The sequence below is a fragment of the Anas platyrhynchos genome, chromosome 8 (genome assembly GCF_047663525.1).
Source record: "Anas platyrhynchos isolate ZD024472 breed Pekin duck chromosome 8, IASCAAS_PekinDuck_T2T, whole genome shotgun sequence".
Classification (NCBI taxonomy): Eukaryota; Metazoa; Chordata; class Aves; order Anseriformes; family Anatidae; genus Anas; species Anas platyrhynchos.
In genome coordinates, this window is record NC_092594.1 from 1,652,730 (window position 1) to 1,678,267 (window position 25,538).

The window sequence follows — 25,538 nt, forward strand, 5'->3', positions numbered from 1 at the left end:
AAAAACTCAGAGGCAGATCTTCAAGCAAATCTAATGCCAACCCTGACTATCAGCTTCTTTCACATCTCCTCAGTAGAAAAGCATTCTGTTTGACATTATGTTATTTATTTTGAAAATGTTTTACCATGCTTATTGCATCCATTTATACGAGTGATGTAACAAACTGTACGTATCTCCGTGCATCTCATTGACTATACTAACTAATGACCACATTTGCTTCTGCACCTCTTCTTTGTGCTTGGGCATCCATTTAGTTCTCTTCTGCTTTCCCTTTTAATCTGCTGACTATTCCATCTATTCCTTCAGGACTCCATTTTCTAATCTCTTCAATAGCCTCTCCCTGTGTGTCCTCATCCATTCTCAGTCTCTACTATCACCTAATATTAGTGCCTAACAAGTCTCTATTTCCACCCTTTTTCTTGTTTTGTCCAGGCTTGCATCTCCTCATGCCTCTGGCATTTGCTCACAGAAGTCCTGCTGTTTTCTCAAAATATAAACAGATATGCAAATCAAGGGCAAACCTACAAGCTTTTCATAAAGCAAAACCTTTTGATTGCAAGGATTATTGAGGTTATCTACAGAAAAAAAATAATAATAAAATAAAAATAAAAAGAAAGAAAAAAATAACCTCAATCTAGACTAATTTAGTAAAGATTAAGTTTACTGCATTTAAAAGAATTATTACAAAAACAAAATATAAGCAGTCTTTATAAGTTACAAAGAGAAATTCTCAATGTACATGACAAAAGTCTGAGAAAGGGGCAACCAAGAATTCCCAAGTGGAGCCTTGCTTTCCTTAATTGATATTTAGGAACAGGAGTGGTGACAAAATACCAATTGCACATAGCAATAAAATGATTTGCTACAGTCCAGAACAAAGAACGCCTGAGGAAGTTCAAAGGCACCTAGTGATGTAGAAGTACCACAAGTACAAAACAGTTTAAGAACCATGGATTTTTCACTTCAGAAGAAAGAGGTATATATCACTGTGTCCAGATCAGAACTAAACAGGGTCCAACAGATATTTAGGAAAAAATGAACTCAGTATTTCTAAGGAGTGAAATAAAAATGAACAGCTTACCCACTATAGATCAGGTGTGATGTTTTTGACTGTCACCAGGTGTTCAGGTCTAATCGCCTTTTCTCAGGAAGATACAGTCCATGGGGGTTTATATCCTCTGGATGGAAAGTCAGACCCTCAACAGGTCTGGTTCAGATCACTGGAAGGTAATCATATACCTCAGTAGAAATAAACTATCATCTCACACATTTTGTCTACTGCTTACTGCCATTAATTCTGAGATTTCTAAGACTTTCACAGTACACTGAAATAATAGCTCTAACTAAAATCAATAGTCATTTTTGAGTCATTTTAATAATCAGGCATAAATATTACATAACAGGGAATAAGAGGATTTAATTCCTTTAAACTGCTCTAATACGCATTTGATTACCTTTAACAGGAGTTGAAAGAAAAGATGGATGAGCTCCTGCCACTGATCCCAGTTCTGGAACAATACAAAACTGATGCCAAACTAATCACCCAGTTCAAGGAAGAAATTAGGAATCTGTCTACTGTACTCACTGGGATTCAAGAAGAGATTGGTGCTTATGACTATGAGGAACTACACCAGCGGGTGCTCAGTTTAGAAACCAGGCTTCGAGACTGCATGAAAAAGCTCAGTAAGTTTACTGTTTCTTGTCAGATTTGATCCCACAGCTGTACATTTTTGGTTTTCTCTATAGCAGGATGAAGTTTTCTTTTTTGATGAAAGTCTGAGCTATATTCAGGAAAATTAAGAAAACATTTAGGAAAAAATTCTTCACCAAAAGGGTTGTGAAGCATTGGAACATGCTGGCCAGGGTAGTAGTTGAGTCACCATCCCTGAAGGTATTCAAAAAATGTGTAGATGTGGTGCTTACTGGCATGGTTTAACGGTGGACTTGGTAGTGCTAGGTAAAAGGTTAGACTAGATGATCTTAGAGGGCTTTTCCAATCTCAATGACTCTCTAATTCCATACTCTGATCTGTGCTACCCTAAAAAATGTCAAGAGTAACTCCTCTTAAGGTTAGTCATACCCCTCAAAATTTGCGCCAACGTATTTTAGATAATTACCTACCCTACTTTATACAAAAGGAACTGAGATGGAAAATTATAAAAGATAGCAACTTTAAATCTAAGAGACTTACAACTCATTGGGGAGATACAAAGGTTCTTTCTAAAAAGTTCAGACGGGCTTTTCTATTTAAGTCATTTTTGGTTAATCAGTGTGAAAAAAACAATAGTCAGAAGTAGACTGGAATCAGTTTGGCACTGTCCATGATACAAATCTTGCTATGACACCTGAGAGCCCACTCCAACTGCACTGTCTTTAGACCTGTAATACCAGCATTAAGACAGATATGCCACTTTCCCATCTGGAACACAACAAAATTAGCATTATATCTAATTTAGTGGAGTGAAGCATGATTTTTTTTTTTGAAAACACAGCAAAAATCCATCATGAGCACTGCACTAGATTTACATCAGGCAGCCTCCATCTTTATTGCTCATGTTGCTGGCTTTTGTTAGAAAAAGTTGATGTTCAGCATCTCCAAAAATCAGCACTAGCTCAGTATTAGCTACCAAAACTAAAAGTCTGAAGTATCGTTAAGTGTCAACCTTAACTTCCATTACGCAAGCAGGGTAATTGGTACCCACCCACTTTGCAGCCATGATGCAAAGTCTGCCCTCAGAATGCACGCACTGACTTTGAGAAACCTGATAAAAATAAATTAGCTTAAAGAGAGGAATTATTTTTCTGATTCTGATTGTCTTTTATGTATGTGGACCAAAATGCTAATTGTATGAAGTATCACTGAGAAATTAGGAATTTCTTTTATCAAGTAATGCAGTTCTCATGGTAATAATGAACTATCGAGGAGTAATTTTTTCTTTCTTATATATAATATTCCATGGTAATTCTATTACACTTATTTCAATTAAATTCTAGTGATAATACTTAAATTGGTCATTAAGGAAAAGTATTTTTGTTCATAAAAGTGAAAATGTGTTATTTTGAATATTTATTACCTTAATTATGAATTTCGTTGCTGTTCAAAATATATTTTATAGTATTTTTAAAGAAGGGTATTTCTGACAAAAGGAGTAGAAAATCAAGAAAATCTGAAAAACTCTACTAACATATTTAAGTTACCTCACAGTTTATGGCAATTTTACTTAAATATTGAAATATAAAAATAGCAAGCACCTCAACAACATCTTGCCAAAAGGAACTGAAAAGACTCCCAAAATGCCATGTCCAATAATGAATGAAATAGCAATTCAGTGAAATCAGTAGGAAATTTTCAGTGTTACAATTAAGTGTTCATTGAATGGCTTTTGATAATATTTTCAAAGACATAAATATCAATTGAATGTTTAATTGCCTTTGAGGTTTCATAAATATGGCCTCTGCAAGCAGTGTAAAATGTGCTTTAAATTTAATATTTACAGAAACAATTAGAAGAATCAGTACCTGAGATTGCAACTTTTAAAACAAGCAATGGATATACCTACATACATATAGATAGATAGATAAACAAACAACAAACAAACAAAAAACCAGCAGTATCTGATGAGTTAACATTGGCTTTTTCATGTTGAATGTTTAATAATAAATAAGTTTTCACAACAACCACAAGGCACTGACAGGTCAGCCAAGTTTTCACTGTAATAGACAACAGAGACATACATCATTTTTAGAAAAGGTATACCTCTGAATTTTAACAAGTCTTTCTGTTGTTCAGATTGTGTCAAAGTAGGAGGGCAGCTGAGAAATAGATATGGTGTTGGCTATGTTCGTACTTCCTAATTTTTATACAGCTTTGTAGCTAAGATGACAAGTTGCCCTTTCCAATCTGGTGGGTAATATTTTGATACATACTTTGGAAGTAGCAGAACACTGGAGATGAAACTTAAAACCAGACCTTAATATAACGTAAATCACTACAATGCTATTGGACTCCTTGGCTTGATGCAGAAGCCAAGTAACCTACATTTAGGATTGCCCAGCTTAGTGGTGATAGTGTTTCTAGCTGGGGGAACATTATGCTAGGTATCAGTATTAGCATCATCTACAGTTTCCTTCTCTTGATGTTTGTTACTAGACAAACTTGGACACTTTGCTTGTAAGAATGTTTGCATAACGCAATGCAATGCCTCTCAGCAGGATTCATTACCTCCAGTGGACACCTTGCTAAAGCAGTTTTACGGCTTCCAATACTGAGGTAGCTTAGACATCTTTGCATGCCACTTCACTGTGCTGCATTGATCATGTTTTGTTGACATATATATGTATCATAGCATAAATCAAATTATCCAAACGCCCACTTGGGTTTTGGATAATGATGACACTTTTTCAAGTCAGCCACCCTAGCATTTATGTGTGTCCATTATTTTTTTTTTTTTAATTTTCTGAGGTGAACAAGGTGAAATTTTTTTAAATTTCACCTTGTTTATACATCCCAGGACTACATATACATTTGCTGTAATATGAAAAATTAATTTTATTTATTTATTACAAATAGGTTTGTTTTGGTTTGGTTTTCTTTTGTTCCCCCCTTCCCTGCCCAAGTTTCACATGTATATATATATTGTTTTATATTGATTTATATCTCATCATTCCAGATAACCCACTAATAGTTTTCATATATCTTCCCTGTGTTTTAGGGTCTGCCTGGCCCACCAGGTGAAAAAGGTGAAAATGGTGATGTGGGCCCAATGGTAAGACTTTGTCCCCATCGGTCACTCTGGGGGCAATGAGTATCATCTTTATATTATTGTATTTTCTCTGTAGCTCACAATTTGATAATTTACTCCTGAATTTGTTGCCTGAGCATGAAACATTTGTGCATTTTGAACTGCCTCTGGGATTTATTTTGCTTTCCTGCATCCATCTTAACTCTAAGATAAAGATTTATATAACTTCAGAAAATACTCTGAAAAGTAGGTAGCAAAGCAACCAAGTTTGCCTGACAGGATAGTGGCAAGCAGGGTCAGGAAAGAAAGAGAAAAGACACCACTGCACTGAAGAATTTGGAACTGCTTTTCTGAAATAGGAACTTCAGGCATTGTACCATAGCATCAGGGATCAATGGCACATTTTCCATTGGACTGTAATTGTATGACAAAAGATGGTAAACATTATTTGGTTTTGTTTCTCTGGGTCATCTTGAGACTACATTCTTCAACTGTTTATGCTGTTGTCACAATGCCTTCTGTGCTGGTCTTGACAGAATTGCAAGCTATCTACATTTTGTGTGTGCCTCCAACACCTTATGCCAAGGCTGCCTGCTTTTTTACTGCCCATCTGTAGTCACCATGGTACACTACGGCCATATGGGTGCTACCAGACAGATAAGCTACTCTGAGGTCTTTGTGCAGTGGAAGGGATATGTAGGTAATGCACAGGGAAACAAGTCCTCATGATTCACAATCATTATATCATTTTCAGCTCATGTACTATGTATCTTGGATATTTTTGTGAACTCATGCAGTGGGCTGCAATCTAGCCCTGCTGTTGTTGTAGCACTGTGAAGATTAAAAGTCTCTTACAGATTGAAGATATGATTTATAGTTGGCCAAAGAAGCCCCACTGGACTTTTATTCTATGATTTTAAATATACCAAATTGTCTCTTTGATACAGGGTCCACCTGGTCCTCCAGGTCCAAGAGGTCCCCAAGGTCCTAATGGAGCTGATGTAAGAATTAATCTATTTTTCTCTTTAAATTCCTTTTGAAATTCAGTAATAAGCAATATATTTGGGGTAACTGTACTTGAAATAACATCTTGTATCATTGCAGGGTCCCCAAGGCCCACCAGGCTCAATTGGCTCTGTTGGAGGTGTTGGTGAAAAGGTGAGAATGTTGATTATGTCATACCTAGAAGGAGAAAACGTTGGAATAGGAATATATATTTTGATTCTTCTTTGGTGCTATACAGATATGTTACAGTTCCAAAATATCTTTCATTAATAATTATTAATAGTAATCAACCAATACTTCTAATGGCTGATTTACTATTGTTGTTTGTTTTGTTGTTTGTTTTTTTTTTCTTTCACATTTTACATCACAAAATTATTTAAGTATTAGGCAAGAGCTTTGGGGGAGAAGATGTAGTTTTTGGAATGATTAGTAAGTATAAGGCTATGGTGATTTCCTTGGTTACACAGTTTAAAGTAACATAATTGGCTTCAACAGTATTATTTTATACTGCTGTGGCTTAGAATATCATGTAGCCTTCTACCTGGAAGGTTAAGAATATAAGATACTGTGGTAAACATATCTGTGAGGTGAAGCAAAAGTCACATCAATATGTGTTTGTTCCCCATAGAAATAGATATAGTTCCAATAAAGTTAAAGGTTTGAAGATGATTTAAGCTAGTTGAAAATCTGGAAACAGATTTAGAATCCCAACAATCATCCCACTAAATTTAATTCAACATGACATTCAGATTTGTGTATCCCTAGTTGTCATTTTTATTTCCTCTTGCTTATTTCCTGTGTTGTCTGCATTCATACAGAGAAGCTTCCACATATATTATTTTGGAGGTTTTATTTCTTCTAATTACTTCCTTCCTCCTTCTCGAGTTGTAGCATATGACTGTTTGTTTTCCTAGTTAAGACTCCTTTCCTCTTAATTTCAGTTCCATTTAATGAGTTCTGCAAGCTGAGAAATAATGGAGAGTTGTTTTTGTCAGGAGGAGTTTTGTTTTTATCACATTGTGTTACTGCAATAGGAGGACTGTTCACGCTTTTAAACAAAACCAAAGCCTTTTCCCTTTTCCTCCTCTTCCCACATACTTTTTTCCCCCAATGTATTATTATTATTGTTGTTGTTATTATTTATTATGTCGGCATACTTTGGCCTGTGCCCCCCCTCAGGAGATATATCATACTGTAGATAATATAATGCAGTGCTGATTGGAAAAATATTTTGGCATCCTTCCTGTCATTGTTGAGGAGTAGCAGAAGATCTTTTATCATTAATACAAAGACCCCTTCTGTCAAATTATAAACACTTTTTGACACATTTAGTGCCATGTATTTTTAGCTAGCTTGTTTGTTCACCTGCTGTACACACGAAGGTTTAAATGTTCAAAGAAATCTGAAGCACAAACATGCATGTAGCCTTGCATTATTAATGCCTGTATCCTCCATGGAGCAGTCTAGAAGTTTTGAGACTTACACTCAACCAGAACCACCTAAAACCAGCTTCCGCCCAGCCATTATTCTCTTTGTTCTGCTTATAATTAAGAAAAAGGGGAAAAACAGAATGTACCAGCACACGCTGATCTCTAATTTGATATCAAAAGCCTAACATAAAGATATTCTAAATATCCAGTAAATTGCTCAAAACTTTGCAAAGCTGGGCCTTGGATGTTTACGTCAGTTGAAAGCAAAACTACTGTTCAGAAAATAATAAGGAAATGAAGATTATGAATTTTCTTACAAAGAATACTCAGTGCTTATTGACCTGAAGTATCCATCCACCAGACATATTTTAAAATATGCTTTATCACATAAACAATTTTAAGTACTAAGAGGGATCATTCATTAAGATCACTGTAAAATTAAGTGTGTCTAATTAAACATACCACAGTTTCTAAAGGCAACTTTACCCTTTAGAAGTGTCCTTTCTAAAGGGTATGTTAATATTGCCCCTAAAATTCTGATAATCTGTTAATTACCTTATTCTGGAATTCACCTGGGTAGTCATATCTTATTTCATTTATCTAACTTAATATTTACATTTGGCCAAGTTTTGGTCCTAGTGAGGTCATCACGTTGACGTTAGCTTCTATAAGAAAAAAAAAAATGGTATCTACAGTATGAGGTTTGTTTAAATTTCATGTTTTATGATTTATACTTTTCCATTGCATAGAAATGAGAAAGATGCACACTGCATTAATTGAACTGTCACAGGGGCATGCAGGTCATACAGGATATGAAGGATACACAAGTTTAATGAGAAAATGAGGGGAAAAATCCCCTATTAACAACCACAAATTGAAAAAAATCCTCTGGAATAAAAATCTATTTGTTACCGCAGCACTCCATGACAATTGGAAAGCAAGTTCTGTTATCCTTTCACAGATTTGTGTATCTGTGACACTATTAGCTAAACATTCTACTAACAGAGTAGTTTATATAAAGGTTTATTTATCAGTCCACTGAGCTAGAAAATAATCAGTCATAACTAAATTTGAAAATGAACCATGACAAAGAATCTTTTACATGTATAATATTTTGTATTGGCTCAAAAAAAAAAAAAAAAAATTTTATGGCCTGTGGTAAAAGTTTTACTAACGATTATGCTATTACTTTATCCTAATAGATTTTCTTTATGTAATTATTTATTTTAACAGTAGCTTCAGCAATAATGTCTCTACTCAATTGAAATTAATCTCCAAATAGTATTTTCTTATTTGTAGGGACTTACTTCCAGGCAAAAATATATCTTAAAGGGAAAATATACATATATACATAGTCAATATACTTCTTTGGCTTTTTTGTGACTAGAAAAGAAGAAGACAAACAGGAAATTTGTAATGTATGGGATAATAAAAGGGAAGAACTTCCAAAGCCCACAGGGAAAGTTTGTCTTCCTGTCTCACTAAAAGCTTAGTTTGACAGATTCTTTCAAAAATTTCAGATTCCAGTTCTGCAAAAACACATGTAACAACTGCCTTTAGGTAGTCTCAATAAAAGACAGTTCCTATAAGCTGTTAACATGAATAAGCATGCAACAGTATGTAGTAACAGAATAAATTCATAGAAATATTCTACCTGATGACTCATTAATTTATCTTTACACATGTACAGGGTGAACCTGGAGAAGCTGGTAACCCTGGACCTCCTGGAGAATCTGGAACATCCGTGAGTACTTTGATTTTGTCTTACTAACCTGTATCATGGTTAACAAAGGTATCTGGTAGTGCTTGCTTTAGAAAGCATTTAATCAGATTAATTGTGTATGTTGTCTTTAAATTTTCAGTGAAGAACTTGAAATGCAGTTTGTATCCTTATAATTATAGCCACATCTTGTACTAACTGTTGCCGACGGAAGGAAGACCCAGCACATCAATATGAGTGAACAGTGAACTTCAACTTTAATGGATAGCTCAGTCGTCTTTTATCTAGTTTGAACATAATCAACTCATACATATTGCAGAAACTAAGCTCAGGATTGGTTAACACTTCCCGGGCTTTTCAGTCTGGTCCTCCTTCTTTTGGCTACCTGTCCCGCCTTAGGGACTTTCCCGATGGCCCAAGGGCATCGTGTCCTTGAGCCTGATTGGCTCTCAGCCAGCTGCATACGTGCCAAGGCTCATGTGAGTTGAGTTCGGTGCTTCACCAGCCCATTGTCTCCCAACTGCTCAACATTCACATGTCCTTCCTCACTTAACGATTCCTCCACAATTCCCCCGTTTTTATTTTGCAGCAACTATAATCAATATAACTGTAAGTAGAAAACGAAGTTCCTCTTTGACGAAGAAAAAACCATCCACCCATGTTCCCAAAAACAGATTTAAACCAACCTTCAAACCAACTATCTTGTACTACAATTTTTTGCGTATGATCCCTTAACCATTTCAAACATAATCAACTCATCAACAAAAGGATCAGACGCAGAAGCGAGGAATAGGCAAAATGAACTTTGTCTGGTTTAATTTGCCCAAGTGACCCACATATTGGTTTGAGGATCGATTTTGCTTAGGATGGCACTATTACGTCCAACCGTCATTGTCAAAGATAACGCAACCAGAATCCCTTGTGCCGTTAGATCAGCCATGGTTGCTGTTATTCGTACTTGATGACTTTTCTTCAATGGCTGGTTTAACACACCGACTAGGCACCCAGGTTGGCCCTGTAGGGGAAGAGATACACACATAACCTCGCCCCATATAAATCACATCAGCAGGCCCCAGCCATTGTCCCGTTTTCGTATCTCGGTACAGTACTCTCATAATACATTTATTATCATTTTCAGACTTAATGTAGTGACGTGTCACGGGTGGTTCCTCATCATCTCCAAATACACACAAATGATTGAGAACAAATAAGGTTTTATCCACCCTCTCTCTAATATCTGTAATGTCTTTAAACTTTTCCAAATACTGCTTAACTGTTCCATTAGCTCTTTCTACTATAGCTTGACCAGTTGGTGAATGTGGAATACCAGTTATATGCTTAATGTCCCACAGTTCCATAAATCGCTTAAGTGGCCCACTAACATAGGCTGGACCATTATCTGTCTTTATGGTTTGTGGTACTCCCATTACTGCAAAACAACTGGCAAGATGACGTCGTACATCCCGAACTTTTTCCCCAGGCTGCGGTGTAGCCCAAATCATGTGACTAGAAGTGTCTATCGTTACATGCAGATATCTCAATCTGCCAAATGCTGTGACATGAGTGACGTCCATTTGCCACACTTCGTTGGTTTTAATCCCTCTCGGGTTTGTTCTGATTCCGATTCCCACACCCGAATTGTAGTGACTACACGTTGGGCAAGCTTTTACTGTCGCCTGCGCATCAGCTCTAGACAGTTTGTAAGCCCGCGCAAGTCCTTTAGCGTTCTGGTGAAAAATAGCATGAGCCTCCCGAGCTCTGCAAAAGGGTGACAGTGGTGCTTCAGTGGCTGTTGCGGCGACTAGTCGGTCCGCTCGAGCGTTGCCTTCTCCCAGGCCTTCTTCCCACTGATGACTCCTTATGTGTATTACTGCATACAGTTCACTTCTTTGAGCTATGGCGATCTGTAGACTGATTATTAATTCTGACAGCCGTTCATTTTTTAAGTCTCTCAAGGCTGAGTCTTCTATACCATTTGCTATGCCTACTACATATAAGGAATCGGATACCACATTTAACGGAACATCTCTCCATTTTATAAATGCCCATACTACTACAAGAAGTTCTAGTGCCTGTAATGAGTCTTTATCTTGGGCTTGTAAAATTTGATGTTTCCAACCATGCTCATCCTTCCAAGTCACTGCAGCAGTTCCAGAACGTTTTCCTGCGTCAGTGAAAACTGTCACTGCATTCTTAAGTGGGATAGACGATCGTTTTGGCTTAGTTATCCATCTCTGGTTTTCCATCCATGTCAGAGCAGTTGATTGTAACGTTTTTGCTACTATAGTAGCGCCATCCTGTAGTAGTGCAGCTTGTAACTCTTCAGAGTTTTGTATATACCATTCCAAATCGCCTGGCTTCATGGGTAACCAGATAATATTTGGAGGAACCCCATCCACTTGCAATATTTGATTCCTCCCCTTCTTTACTAATTCTGCTAATGTTGCAATTTTTTCTTGAATTGTTCATCGAGGTTGTAACGGAGGAGCTATCCATTCTAATACCACAGTTTCTCCTCCCTTCTCCCCCGTTTTTATTTTTTGCTGTGTTATGGCACCCATCAGGCATTTTGAGCCACATAGAATGGTAAGATCAAGTGGCTTGTCAGATACACGTCGATGCGTGACACTCGTTGTGATCAAAGATGCGATTTGTTGTAGTATTTCTTGTTGTTTTTCTGATAGTGTCACTTTTGAAGCAGGATCAGTTCCTTTTAATAACGGCCGAAGGGGATTTAACAGTTCATTCGGAATCCCGACTACTGGCCTGATCCATTGTAAATCTCCCAGCAGTTTTTGAGCATCATTAAGAGTTTTGATATTTGATTGGATTGTAAGTTTTTGAGGCTGAATGGTGGAATCTGTAATTTTCCAAACCAAAAACTTCCAGGGACTTGTCTCCTGAACCTTTTCCGGTGCAAGTATGAGTCCCATTTGTTTTAAGGTCAGTGTTAAGTCATTTTTCTGTTGTAGACTTGATTCGAATGTAGGCCAATGTGGTGGCCAACTTTGCGCACTGATTATTGTCACATCTGCGCCAGTGTCCAACAATGCCTCAGTTTGCAGTTTCTCATCCTTTAAACATACTGTGATTTTTTGTCGTGGTCTCTGCTGCATGCCAAGCGTTAATAACGCTATTTTTCCTGTGGAGCCAAATGCTCCAAGTCCTCGGTCCTTATTGACCATCGGTGGTAGAGATGCCGCAAGGTGTGGCAACGGAATTAATTGAGCTATCTTTGTATTCCGTGGCACATGCATTGGAGGAAACATTGCAGAAACTATAATCTGTATTTCCCCACAATAGTCTTTATCTATAAGTCCAACCAATATTTGTAATCCATTCAAGGTAGCAGACGATCTTCCGATCAATAAAGCTCCTACAGGATCACCATTGACAGTAACCGGTCCCATAACTCCTGTTCCTACCCTGGTGGGTTTAGAGTCCAATAGCGTTACATCTACTGCTGTTGCCAAATCCAAGCCGAGACTCCCTCTGGTGACTGGTCGGAGGTAAACGGTGTTGTTCCGGCCGCTGTGGTAAAGGCCGCTTTTTGTGTCATCGCGGGGCGGTCCTTCCTGCTGCTCTGGCTGTTTCCCGACGCACCATACCGACAGATGACACCACACTGATCTCGTTTTGCACTCTCATTTCCTATGTCCGGTGATCCCACAGCGAAAACAACGCGGTTGCAGTGAAGACCCTCGGCCAGTAGGACGGCCTCCGGGCGTTTGCAAAGGAGCAAGGGCAGCGAATACTTGATTCTGCGATTGCTGTGCAGTCTGTCTGAATACCTGTGCCTGTTCTTTCATGCTATTCCCTAGTTGTTTTATTACATCTACCAACATAGCCTGCGGACCCACGGGTACCTGAGCCATCCTTTCTAAACCCTCCTCAATTGTCCAAGTTCCCGGTAACGTAGCTAATATACTACGAGTTGAAGGGTTGCAGTTTTGAATTGCACACTGCTTTAGAATAGTGCCCTTTAGATAATCAGGTACCCCAGCCGCTTGTATTGCGTTTGCTACTCGATCAATAAACAACCCAAATGGTTCCTCCCTTCCTTGCTTGATGCCCATATAGGATGGTATCCCCCCTGGCTCTCTAATTTGGTCCAAGGCTCTTCGAGCCAATCTCATTGATTCTTTGGCTTTGTCTGGACCCAGCAACGCTTGTGTCTCTAATCTATAATATGGTCCGAGTCCCATCAATTCCTCCAACGTGACACCATACAACGGATCTCCAGGTGCCCTTATCACAGCTACTGCCTCTTGACAAGCACTTTGCCAATGCGCATTAAAAAGAAGCTGTTGATGTTGTGTTAGGATCAGCTTCATTATACCACGTATGTCCCCAGGGAGCAATATATTAGTTCCCCAAATATAATCTAACATTTGCCGAGTAGGTTCCCCCTTTAAACCAGAATCATTTACTGTAGATCGTAATTGAGTTAATAGTTTCCAGTATAAATTTGTCGTATTAATGGTCACATTCCCCTGTGCATCTGGTGGCGAGTATACTACCGGAAAAGCTTGTGTTAACTGTGCTGCCGTTTCATCATTTCCTCCACGCACTGCCTCATTTGCTATTTGCCTCCATCGCTCCTTTTCAAGGCCAATAGGGCCTGGGTCAAAAGGCACGTTCAGGTCAACAGGGGGCGTAACAGCAAAGGCCTTCGATGGCTGCAGACCTTCTCTTCCCTGCTCCCCCGTTGTGAAGGGATTTATATTTGATAGAAATGAGTTAGCACTGGTCCTTTCACTTGCTCCTTCCTCACTTTCTATTGGAGCGGTTGGAGCTGCTGGTAATGAAAGCTCCTCCTCTGTATCAGAGGACATTGTCACAGGCACCTCCAATTTTCCCGAGGCCCCCTGTGCAATAGTAGAAGTTCTAACGGAAGGTGGCAACGGGCAATCTGTTCCTTCCATATTTATTTGCTGTGGATTAACATTATTAACCCTTCTTGGTGGTCCTGACCACTCTGTTGCAGCAGCGGCAACTCTTTGTTCATCTTTATGTGTGGCTAATGCATTAGCCACTATTCTCCATGGCCTCATCAAATCTCCCAGTAAACTTAACATCGTTCCTAACATCATCAAACAATTTATTTCCAAATTTACGCCACTCTGTTTGTTCAAAAAACTGTATCAGGACTTGTAAAACAACCTTTAGCTATCCCATATACTAATAACCCTGGCAAATCTTTTTCTACAATCTGTATCTAAAATGCTCCGCTTTTCTAAAAAGCATTTGAGCAAATAATACGCCGCTTATCTTTTCATACCTTTATATACGTCGATTGCAGCCTTTGCAAAGACCTCGGCGGCGCTTTTCCGGCGGGACCCTAAATAGGCTCATCCCGGGTGCGGGGACTCCCTTCCACCTTCCGACCTGCAGATCTCGGCGACGCGCGACCGGCGGGATCCACTCCCGGGTGCGGGGGACTCCACGTCCTTTTCACCTTCCCGGCGCGGGTGCGGGGATTCTTGTGCTTTTCACCTCCTGGACTGCGTTGCAGGACCGGCTTCTCCTTTATTCCGTCCAACCGTGGCCCTGGATCACTGCCAGCAGTGTCCAAATCCCGTTCAGAATTGTCCCTGTTCGGGCGCCAATTTGTTGCCGACGGAAGGAAGACCCAGCACATCAATATGAGTGAACAGTGAACTTCAACTCTAATGGATAGCTCAGTCGTCTTTTATCTAGTTTGAACATAATCAACTCATACATATTGCAGAAACTAAGCTCAGGATTGGTTAACACTTCCCGGGCTTTTCAGTCTGGTCCTCCTTCTTTTGGCTACCTGTCCCGCCTTAGGGACTTTCCCGATGGCCCAAGGGCATCGTGTCCTTGAGCCTGATTGGCTCTCAGCCAGCTGCATACGTGCCAAGGCTCATGTGAGTTGAGTTCGGTGCTTCACTAGCCCATTGTCTCCAAACTGCTCAACATCCACATGTCCTGCCTCACTTAACGATTCCTCCACAACTAACAATTAGACAATAAAGCTGTGAAGATTTCGTAAAAGAGTACCTATTTGTTCTTCCCAAAGTATTAACTTTTATATACGTATTTATCTCTCTGGAAACAGTTCACTGATGCAGAATAGGTTCAGACTCACATCTGGGTGCAGATGTTGGCAGTCAGACCTGAGATACACAGGTTTTCCAATCTGAGGCTGAGGGCCTGATTTCCCATTCACATGCAAACCATTTATTGAATAACATTGTCCAGATCTGAAAAACAGTTTTGCCACTAATGTGTTTTTAGGCATTCAATTCCTAGACAATATTTTTTGTGTTCACATGATTTCTACAGGGTCCAAAAGGTGAAAGGGGAGAAAAAGGTGAGGCTGGTCCACCCGGAGCAGCCGGACCACCAGGTGCTAAAGGACCTCCAGGTGATGATGGCCCTAAGGGTAACCCAGTAAGTAAGCTTAATAATTTTAACAGAAAGCATTGTGAAGCACTGCTGAAGTTCTGCTAAATACAGAGCTACAAATTAAATTCTACATTTGAATTAACTTCATTATATTCTTCACAAAACATTTCTATTGACTGCTGTCTGCTTCTCAATGGATGACATATTCCTGTGTGTTTTTTTTTTCCTGACTTATTTAGGGTCCGGTTGGTTTTCCTGGAGATCCTGGTCCCCCTGGGGAACCTGGTCCAGCTGTAAGTATATTTTAAGAACAGTTTTAGGTCCTGGTCTTAGTTTTCACTGAATTCTAGTTACTCTCACCTCTTCTCTGTTTGAGAATGAGGTCTTTCTTGTCAGAGCAGTTGTTCTGGCTGTTCATATATTTCTTAAATCTAACAAAAGGTTTGGAAATCTTTAAAAAGTTTTGAAAATGACTGTCCTTAGAAAAATTCCTTATAGAAAAACTGTATTCTTATCTTGATATATGAAAGTAAATTACTTATTTTGTCTGAATTTTGTCTTTTGTTTATTTTCACATGATTTCTGTAGGGTCAAGATGGTGTTGGTGGAGAGAAGGGTGAAGATGGTGATCCTGGTCAACCTGTGAGTTGTTTCATTCATTTTGTTTTGGCTGCATGTTCTCTCCTACGCTAAGAAAGTACTTTTTGCTGAATCAGTGGTTTCTATAAATTCATGCTCTTAAAAAATATTTTCTAAATGGATTCCTTTTTTTGTATCGTACTGAAAAAATATCTCATTCTTTCCTTGTAGAGATAGAAGTATCTATATAATACACACAATCAAAAGCAAGAGGTCAATTTCTTTTAGAAGTAGAAACAAACGATGTGTTAAGAATTTGTGCTGGAGCTGCTGAGAAGCACTAAAAATAGAGCAACTCTGAGCATAAGAAAGTAATGCTGCAGCAAAATAGTCTTCATTAGCCCACTTGTTGAAATGAAGCAAAATCTAGGAATTTCTGCTGTATTTCATGTTAAAGCTATCTGAGTAATACCCATATTAATCATAAAAGCTCTTACCTTTCTGGAGATTTCTATGTTAAAGCATTATGAATTTCATTTTCTGTTGCAAAAAGCTAGGGCTTCCATTTTGGAAAGTCTCTTAACAGCTCTGGAATTTCTAGTTATCAGGGAAATACAGTACAATACAGTACAGCTTGAAAGAAAAATGTTAGTACATTGGACATATGGTTGCAACTAAGTTATAAACTGGGGTTTAACCTGCAAACTTCAGGATGAGCATCTGTATGTCTTACTCAAGAATAAGTACTTTTAGAGTGTTGTGTTCATGAAGAAAAAAAAACTGTTCAGCAACCCCAAAATATTTAAAAGATTATTACAGGTTAACCTAAATGAAGTAGGCAAATGGCTTATCAGTGCACAAAAGATTTTCAATAGAAGACCACATAGGGGCATTTATTTTACAGATGTTAGTGAAAACTGTAGCAAAAGTAGCAACTTGAGCACCTGAAAACACAAGAAACACTTCTTAATAGAGGTAGGCAGTAGTCTAAGATCATATGCTACTTCTGTGCAGCCACATTCTGGGCTGAAATGATTTGTTTTAAGCAGGAAAAGAAAAGAGTGGTTGCATTTTGTACACTAACAAAACCTTTTAAAATCTCCAAAAACTACCCTAAGAAAGTATTTGCTGATTAAGCAAGTATCATTTCTGTATGTATATTTATGGACTACATAAACTTCAACAGACTTTCTGTCTATTGAAGGGGATCAACATATTGCAGACGTATGTTGAATTTAAGAAGGACTATAACTTTTATCTTTCGTTACCACTAAGCCTACCACTTTCCACTGCAGGGTCCACCAGGTCCTTCAGGTGAAGCCGGCCCACCTGGTCCACCTGGAAAGAGGGTAAGTCATTTCTCATTGTCTCCTGTACATTTCCCTTTCTGAGACATGTTCTAGAGTACTTCAGCTACTTGTTTACTTGTAATATTAAGTAAATTTAAGGTGGTCTAGAAGCATTGTCAGAAGTAAATTTTGTTACATTTAGAGCTGCATTTAGATCATGACAAATCACGAGAGGTATATATCCATCAGCACAAATGCCCTTATTTGCCAACATCAAGCAGAACAAAAACACATGGGGAAGTGTCTATACTTGTCTATAATAACATGTTTTTTTTCACCCAAGTGAATTCAGTGTCTGCAAGGGTAAGAAACTAGCATTTTTCCTGGTTTGCTAATAGGAGTGTGACAATGAGAGTAATATTAGACATCATCTTTAGACATATGACTGCTGGCAGAGAACAGAAAGAAAGTGCCTGTTTTGGTGTCTTTCACTTATGAAATAAAATAATTTGAACACAACTTCTGCACAAATCTATGTCATCCCCTCCACATGCAGAATTAACAAGCAGACATTTCTATAGCTTATGAAGCTATTTCATTATTTCTAAAATCTTTGAAGCTTCACAGGCTTTACAAATACAGTTAATCAAAACCACTAAATAATGTTATACTTACAGAACTGTAGTAGATGTATCAACCTTTAGATCTCTCTCAGGCAGCAATTAGATGCAGTTTTTACACTTTAAAAAAAGATAGGGGGAGCATCATTAAATGTAAGCTGAGAGCTATTTAACAAAATGTGTTAAATTGCTCTATTTAATGGGCTTGAGTGAACTGACATGCCTAATTAGTTTTATCTATTTTACACAATAATCTATTTGCTCCACAAGCTTGCAAAACATTTAAAATATTATAAATTATTTTGGTAGCATTAACAACCTTATCACTAGAACTGCTAATATTCAGTTGAGCCATAATTCAATTAGTATGTTTGTTCTACATCAGATTAGAACTTCCTACTTTATTATATGGAAGGCAGTAGTTCATTCCTAGTAGATAGGATATATTGCTATTTCTAGCTAGGTAAAAAACACTTCAGAAATGCAAATGCATCTGTCACCTGGGCTTTGACACAATTCCAATTTATGAATACTGTGAAGAAAAAAAAGAAAAATGTACGGTAAGATACCTGCTATAGTGGTAGGTGTTCCTGCCCATGGCAGGGGGGTTGGAATTATATGATCTTTGAGGTCTCTTCCAACCCAAACTGTTCTATGATTCCATCTAAATATTGCCAAGTAATCTCACTCCTGTATTCTGAAGAAAATTCTGAAGTTTTTAGAATCACATTCTACATTACTTGACTACCCGAACATTTCAAGCTTGTAGAGAGTCTGTATGGTATTGATGTCATATTAGAGATAAACAGTGAATAACTGAAGGCTTCATACTTTGCTAGCAGAATGAACAGTAAAAAATGTTCTTCATTATTTTTCATCAGTAGTGTAATAAATGGCTAAGTCCCAAATAGGATTGCAATCAAAGTTTACAATTTATTAAATGAATAGAGGTAAGCAAACAGCGCTGGGTGCACCGGGAGTCTCTGCTCCACCAAGACACACACAAGTTACATCAGGCAGCTGGTTTTTATGCTCCTAGGCTACTACATATTCATTATTACTTCTAGAAAAGGCAGGGTTATTATAATTAGTTCCCAGAATCCAAACCCTCCTACTGGTGCATGCGTATCAGTCTCTGGTGGTCCCTCTGGGGGTCTCTTGTGCTGAAGGCTCGTAGTCTTCCTCCCAGGCTTTTTTTCTTGTCCTTCTCCTTTGTCCATCTTGGCCAGATGTCAGAAACTTGTGCAGCGTCCCCTGCAAGCTTTGTCTTTTAGTCATCCTTCAGCTTTCCCCTTCACCTTAATCTCTTGGCCAGATATCATGTTCCATGCAATAGTCATAATAGTTAGCAGTTATTCTGAAACCCCTTTGTTCTCTTATTGACACAAATTGCTGGACTATTCCTTTGCAAGATACAAGAACTGTATACATTAACCACTCTGTTTTGCTTAGACTTGTGGTTATACAAGGGTATGTAAGACAGAAGGTCACATCCAGCATACCTTGTGGCCCTAGCATTGTTCCATATTGACACGAATCAGATGAACTCATTTCACAACAGCATGGTAGAATCAGTTTCAAAAAAAACCTCAGGCAGTGTCCTTTCATCCAGATTTGAAGGACACACCATTTTAATGAAGGTGCTATGACCAAATCAGATAAATACATGTTCAGAAGGTTTTATACATCTAACTAGTTATGGTGCAAGTAACTATAGCAATTGTGCATGCAAATCTACCATGGATTTGTGCACATACTGTTTAGAAAATTAGATCATAAATCCATCAAGGGAAACACTCAACCAAATCGATTTTATCATTAACAACCAAAAGGCCATATTCTCCAGTTCAACAGAAGAGAGGATCAATGCAACAAAATAGTGACAGATTTTAAAATACATTTTAATTTGATCAGACTTTCAGGAACTACTTTAGTATTGACTAAACTCTGATTTTGAATTCAGCGATAAAACTCCCATTAACTGTAATGATAGGAGAATTCCGAAATAGTAATTCTTTTAAGGAGCATCTTGTCAATGAAACAAAAGGCTTTACTCAATATTTTGAATGCACAAGAAAAAAAATATAGCTACATATATACACACCTCGCTTTAACTGGATAGTCAAGACAGGTTTTCTTCTATGTAGGTTCTATCTTGGTTTATAACTTCTAAGAAGAGATAGTTCTAACAATGAAAGTTCAGGAGTAAATGTTGGAAGTATTTGGAGAAAATGTATATTCTTTGGTTTAAAAATGTTGTCTTGTATATATATATATATAACCTCAAAGGATATAGATCTAAAATAAAAGGGATGTACTCAGAAACATTTACTGATCTTTATTAGTTAAAAATAGTCAGCTACTGGAATACCGATTGCAGAATGTGAATGAAAGTAGTGTTGAAGTAAAAGCATGCCATAATTATTATTGAAGTCAGACACACCATCAAATCTCTTAAGTTCTCCACTGATGGAAGTCAGCCTAGATTCTCTAGAAAACTCGAGGCATTTGCATATATGCATATTACCTTCCAAGCTGAACAGACAAGTAGTCTATTATAGGTTTGGTACTAGGAACCCCTTTTCCAACTGTTTTCCGATTATGTGTGTTAAGCATTTGTAGTATTGCTGTCTGAATTTCTCTGTCTGCCAAAAAAAGAAGACTGAAACTTGCCCCACAGAAGGATGGGGTAATTCTGAAAGTGTTGTTAAGTGCTCTGAAGGCAAAAATTGCATTAAAGTTAACTGTGTTCCTGGAGCAATCTGAATCAGCCAAGGAATTCACAAATTGCAGTAAGAGTTCTCTGCTGTATTCTTGTTGCTGATAACAGCATCAGCATTGGCCAACAGCACAATGTATGAAGACTGAATTTCTGGAGAGGTAGAATGTTTTTCAGTTTCTGCTTTCAATGTGGGAGATAAGTGAGTTCTCATCTCTGAAAAGTGGAACATCTGAAAAGGCTTCCGTAGGTCAATATTTCCTGATCCAATGTCTGCTTGTCTAGAAATGTAGACACAAAACCTAAATCACTCTACAGTTAACATGATGCTGTTATTTTTTTTTCTGGAACTTAATTCTTTGCACCTACTCTTCGCACTTTTTTTGTTTTGCTGTAGAGTACTGGGTAACATAGTATGGGTAGCATAGTTTGAATGCTTTGATTTCTATCTGACAAATGACAAAAACAGCATGAGGAAAAGGCACCATAAAACAATATTCATTTTCTTATCCATTCTTACAACAAATAACATACCCAGTTGATAAAAGTCAACACAGGAAGGCTTTGCTTACGTTTCTCTCAGCCTTTCGGTGTGCTAGGCCATTCAGCTGTGTAATTAGCTGCTTGGCCATTTTATTAGACTCAATTATATGTCTAGATCACATACACCTAAGGTTCATATATTACTCTAAGAAGTTAGAATTTAAAGAATTTCAAGTCTTAGATACATCGTTATTCTAATGTGGAGCATGCACTGCCTGCTTTCAATAAAGGAACAGATGTCAATACTGCACCATAACCAACTTCTAAAATTGGAGAACTAGAAACTTATTTGGTTAGTTCCCTTTATGTACTATGTTGAAGAATTTAGAAAAAATAATAAGCATTTCTATGAAGTTCTGCATATATTTGTTCTATAATATCATACTCTCTCAGCAGAATGCACACACCACTTAAAAATTAAGCCATTTTGTGATTGAAAATACATGAAATACCTAAAAATATGGCAGACTAGGTTGCTATCTTAGCAGACTGATGAAATGTGATCATGTTTTTCTGTGTTGGAAATCATGGTTTCGGTTAGAGGACAGATAGCTATAAAAAAAAAAAAAAAAAAAGTTGAAATTATTTTAATGAAAATCATAGATATGGAAGAACAGACAGAAATGTCCAGTAGGTTCAAGTAACAAAAATTGTGAACAGGTTTGTTTTTATATAAATTCTTTTGTCTTCTCAGTTCTGTATAAGGCAATACATCCAAACTAAAGTGTAACAATCACTATGGTAGCTGGGTGGTGAGGTTGGGGAGCCATGCATTGATGTAAATTATTGCTATCGAGATCTTTTGTCACCTTAAATTTACCAGACACTCCAACAACTCAAGTGTAGGAAGGTAAATTAAATAACAATTAGCAGTGTTTCAATGTAGAAGCACCATCTGTGCCATGCCAGCAATCACAGCCTGTTAGAAAGTGCAGTTCATTTAGCTGCTTTGCGCTTGGTGCAGCACTGGCACTGTTTGATAATGAATGTACCCTCTTTGTTTAGCAATCATGATTCATTGTATTCGCAATTTAGTGATCACAGTGTTTTGAACTCTGTTAATTCAAGCTGCAGCTGCGTTTCTAGATTATGTAGAGACGTTTCTTAAGTACAAACTATCACACTTTTTTTTAGTTTCTTAGGCAAGATAGGTTATAACTGATACGTGAACTTGAGTTAAAGGAATTTCCTAGAAGTAAAGACAATGGTCATGTAAATTAATTCATGTAAGAAAGATACACTCTACTTCTAAAATATTCCTGTGTGTTTTTTTTTTATAACCTGATAATCGTTTTTCAAATTATCACGGCAAATTGTGATCCACCCAACCTATCACAACCTACACATCAGAGACTTATTATTGTAACAATGTTGATGCAAATTTTTCTTCTGGAATAACGTATGTAAAAAGAAGAAATATGTGTAGAAAGAAAAACTGGTGGAGTTGTTCAAGGTATGTGGAAATAATAGTGGGCAGTGATTTATAACAGGTTATAAAAGCTTTGGTCTAAATTGAGCCAAAAATAAATAAATAAATAAATAAATAAAGCTATTAGATCAAACTGAGATCCAAAGCCTTGAGTTCACTTTTTTTTTTTTTTTTTGTCTATTATGAAATTAAAAGGACTAAGTAAATGGAAATAGCTGGCTTTCCTTTTTTTCTGTTGCTTAGCTTAGAACATTTTTTTAATATTTCTACATTACAAACTGTTGAATTAATGAATAGATTATTCTTAGAGGGTTAGTTTATAAATTCAGAAAATCACTTTGTGTTTGATTATGGTCCCTTTTCTATCCCTTTGCTTTAAGCTGTTCATTGGATGGCAAGAAATAACTATTTGTAGTAAAAACATTTCCCAGGCTAAAAATTAACCTTGTAGGAAAATATTTGGTCCATAACCTTGAGTGCATCTTTCTAAACTAAGTATATGTAAGAGAGCCATTTTAAGAACAGTACATTAGATTCTAGATACTGCCTCTTTTCGTAATTGAGGCTATGAGTATTAATCCCCCAACCTGAAAATTAAACTGTGATGTTCTGGCAGAAAAAAAAAAATGCTTTTTTATTTTTCATTGAAACCTTAAGAAAATTAAAGATGGGTGACATCAGCAATAGGTAGACACAGTGCTGCTGGACTACTGTCCAGCAACTCCTGTCTTATGGCCTTCACCTGAAACTTACATGTAACCCATTATTACATCCTCCTTCAGTACCAAGTTCTACTTTCTTAGTAAAATAGAGCTTTTGTAGAGCAATAGCAGGAAACCTACTACCAGGAACTGCTTGTTTGCTGTGTATTTTATTCATTCCTTACAACCACTAGTCATGTGATTTATTTTTTTCTCTTTCACATTTACTGGATAATATTGAGGCATGTATCAACTTTTGGCTCTCCAAACACATTTAAAAGGCGTATAACTGACTTTGAGAATAAAGAAGTATGTGCCATTCTGGGCATTGTATAATGCAAGATTTTTGAAATCAGTGGATAGATTACAGTGAATAGATATAATACAATGCAAAGCAAATTTGAAACTGTAATTGTATATGTATAAGAAGCATTGTTCTTATACTTTTACTTTTATAACCTGTTTTGATTTTTTTCCGAGATATTTCTTTGTTTTTAACCTTACCTGTCAGAGATATTAGGTGATACATATTCTTTTAGAAAGAAATATAATTTTGTGGGTATTTTTTAGCATTTATTACTCATTAATACAGTGGAAATGGCCCTTTTTCACTGTAGAAATATCTTAGAAAACAGATTATGAGCTCAGTCTTTATCTTTCACAGGGACCTCCTGGAGCAACTGGCGCTGAAGGCAGACAAGGTGAAAAAGGTGCAAAGGTAACACATACATTTTATTTTTTTAGTAGGAGCATGAAAATATAAATTATATATAAATGAAAAGTAAGTTGCTTATCATTCACTGAGTGTGAAACTTATTGAAGTAATAATATGTAAACTGTAAAATCCAAATTAGGATCCAGAATTAGTAGCAGTACATAACAGAGCCCATGGTGGACTCTGACCAGTACAGGCCCAACTTAGCTCACCCCTGTGGAAAAGAAGGATAAGCATGCTTTGCTGAAACCCCCCTGCTTATATGAGGCTATCATAATTTCATTCAGAAAAATGTTTTGGAACACTGTTTTGGAATATCTTTTGAAAAATGGATTGAGGAAACTTTGTTCTCACTTTGCAGCTACTGTGCCAATCTTAGTCCAATTTTCCTTTCTGACCTCTTGCTTATGTTCTTTCTAGGGTGAACCTGGTGCAGAAGGGGCTCCTGGAAAAACGGGTCCAGTTGGTCCTCAGGGACCTGCAGGAAAACCTGGCCCGGAAGGTCTTCGAGGTATTCCTGGCCCTGTGGTGAGTAAACTGAACATATAATAATATTTTAAATGTTGTATTTCTCGTATATTCTCCAGTAACACAAATATTATGTTCTCTCTAGGGAGAGCAAGGTCTACCTGGAGCACCAGGTCAGGATGGCCCTCCTGGGCCTCTGGTGAGTACCTTTCCATTCAGTATCAGAACAGAAAAGGAAACTTTTAAAGGACATCATTAAGATGTCTGTGTATATTACAGAAAAAATAATTTATAAGTCAGTTCTTAGCACAAAGTTTCTATTCTTCTGTCGTGTTAGAAACTGATGCATATGACTTCCTTCATTCTAGTGCTCTACTTCAGTAGGTAGCTATATTGATTTATACCAGCTAAAGAGTGAAATAAGGCAGTATAAAACCAAATTCCTGAAATCCCCGCAGTAGAATTCAGAATAAAACCAGTGAAGCTTACTATCAAAAAAATCTACTTTAGTGTCCACATCAGCAAAGCTTAATATATTAAATCATTTTGTTTCCTTAACAGTGATAAATTCTATACATCCATTGATTTTAACGACTGCCAGTGTATGAAAGCATTATTCCTAGGGAAAAGATTAGATCATATCTATTCTTTAGAGAAAGAAAAAGATTAATTCTGAAGTAAGGCCAAAAAGATACTTCTACCTAAGAAGAAAACATGCTAGTTTTATAAAAATGAACAGCAGCATCCAGTCTGTTTTTCATTGTGGCAGACCCAGGAAATAAAATTCATGAGCAAAGCATTTAAAAGAGTCTGAATGAACCAAGCTCCCGGTTTCTAGAGCATTGGCTAGAGCTGGATACCCCATTTCTCTTGGATTCAACCCCCTTTGCTTACAGCAATGCCAGTAGAATGACATACACTTTGTTGGCCATTCTCGTTTTCTTTATGCTCTCAAGCATTTATATTAATGCTCTTTACATTAACATTGTTTTATAATGTAGCAGAAGGTACTGAGTGGTGCAGCTGTGAGACTCATAAAATATCGTTGCTGATACATAAGCAGTATAGATCAAATAGGAAGATATCAGACAAAATAGTTATCTGCATTGGCTGTTCCTATGAGCAAAATAATGCAACTCCAATTTTAACCATGCTGTTAGATAAAATCAAAGTCACCTTTCATGAGGAATTTTTCTGTTATTTCAG

General features: G+C 37.4%; 2 protein-coding genes across 4 annotated transcripts in view; both read left to right on the forward strand.

The window, feature by feature from the left end:
• The window catches only part of LOC140003099 (noelin-3-like), a 47,912-nt gene extending 45,284 nt beyond the window's left edge, over window positions 1–2,628 (forward strand). Inside the window, exon 4 of one of the 3 annotated variants that reach the window (XM_072041907.1) lies at window positions 1,464–2,242. In XM_072041907.1, the coding sequence (XP_071898008.1) occupies window positions 1,464–1,712 (249 nt within the window). In that variant the 3' untranslated portion in view covers window positions 1,713–2,242. Of the gene's footprint in view, window positions 1–1,463 lie in introns of all 3 variants that reach the window. The other 2 variants (XM_072041908.1, XM_072041905.1) reach the window with 2 other exon arrangements.
• LOC140003086 (uncharacterized) overlaps window positions 2,046–25,538 on the forward strand; it is a 35,975-nt gene continuing 12,482 nt past the window's right edge. Inside the window, exons 1-12 of the mRNA XM_072041885.1 lie at window positions 2,046–2,069; window positions 4,713–4,766; window positions 5,690–5,743; window positions 5,847–5,900; window positions 8,868–8,921; window positions 15,207–15,314; window positions 15,509–15,562; window positions 15,858–15,911; window positions 17,144–17,197; window positions 23,814–23,867; window positions 24,285–24,392; window positions 24,478–24,531. Coding sequence (XP_071897986.1) covers window positions 2,046–2,069; window positions 4,713–4,766; window positions 5,690–5,743; window positions 5,847–5,900; window positions 8,868–8,921; window positions 15,207–15,314; window positions 15,509–15,562; window positions 15,858–15,911; window positions 17,144–17,197; window positions 23,814–23,867; window positions 24,285–24,392; window positions 24,478–24,531 — 726 coding nt within the window. The remainder of the gene's footprint in view (window positions 2,070–4,712; window positions 4,767–5,689; window positions 5,744–5,846; window positions 5,901–8,867; window positions 8,922–15,206; window positions 15,315–15,508; window positions 15,563–15,857; window positions 15,912–17,143; window positions 17,198–23,813; window positions 23,868–24,284; window positions 24,393–24,477; window positions 24,532–25,538) is intronic.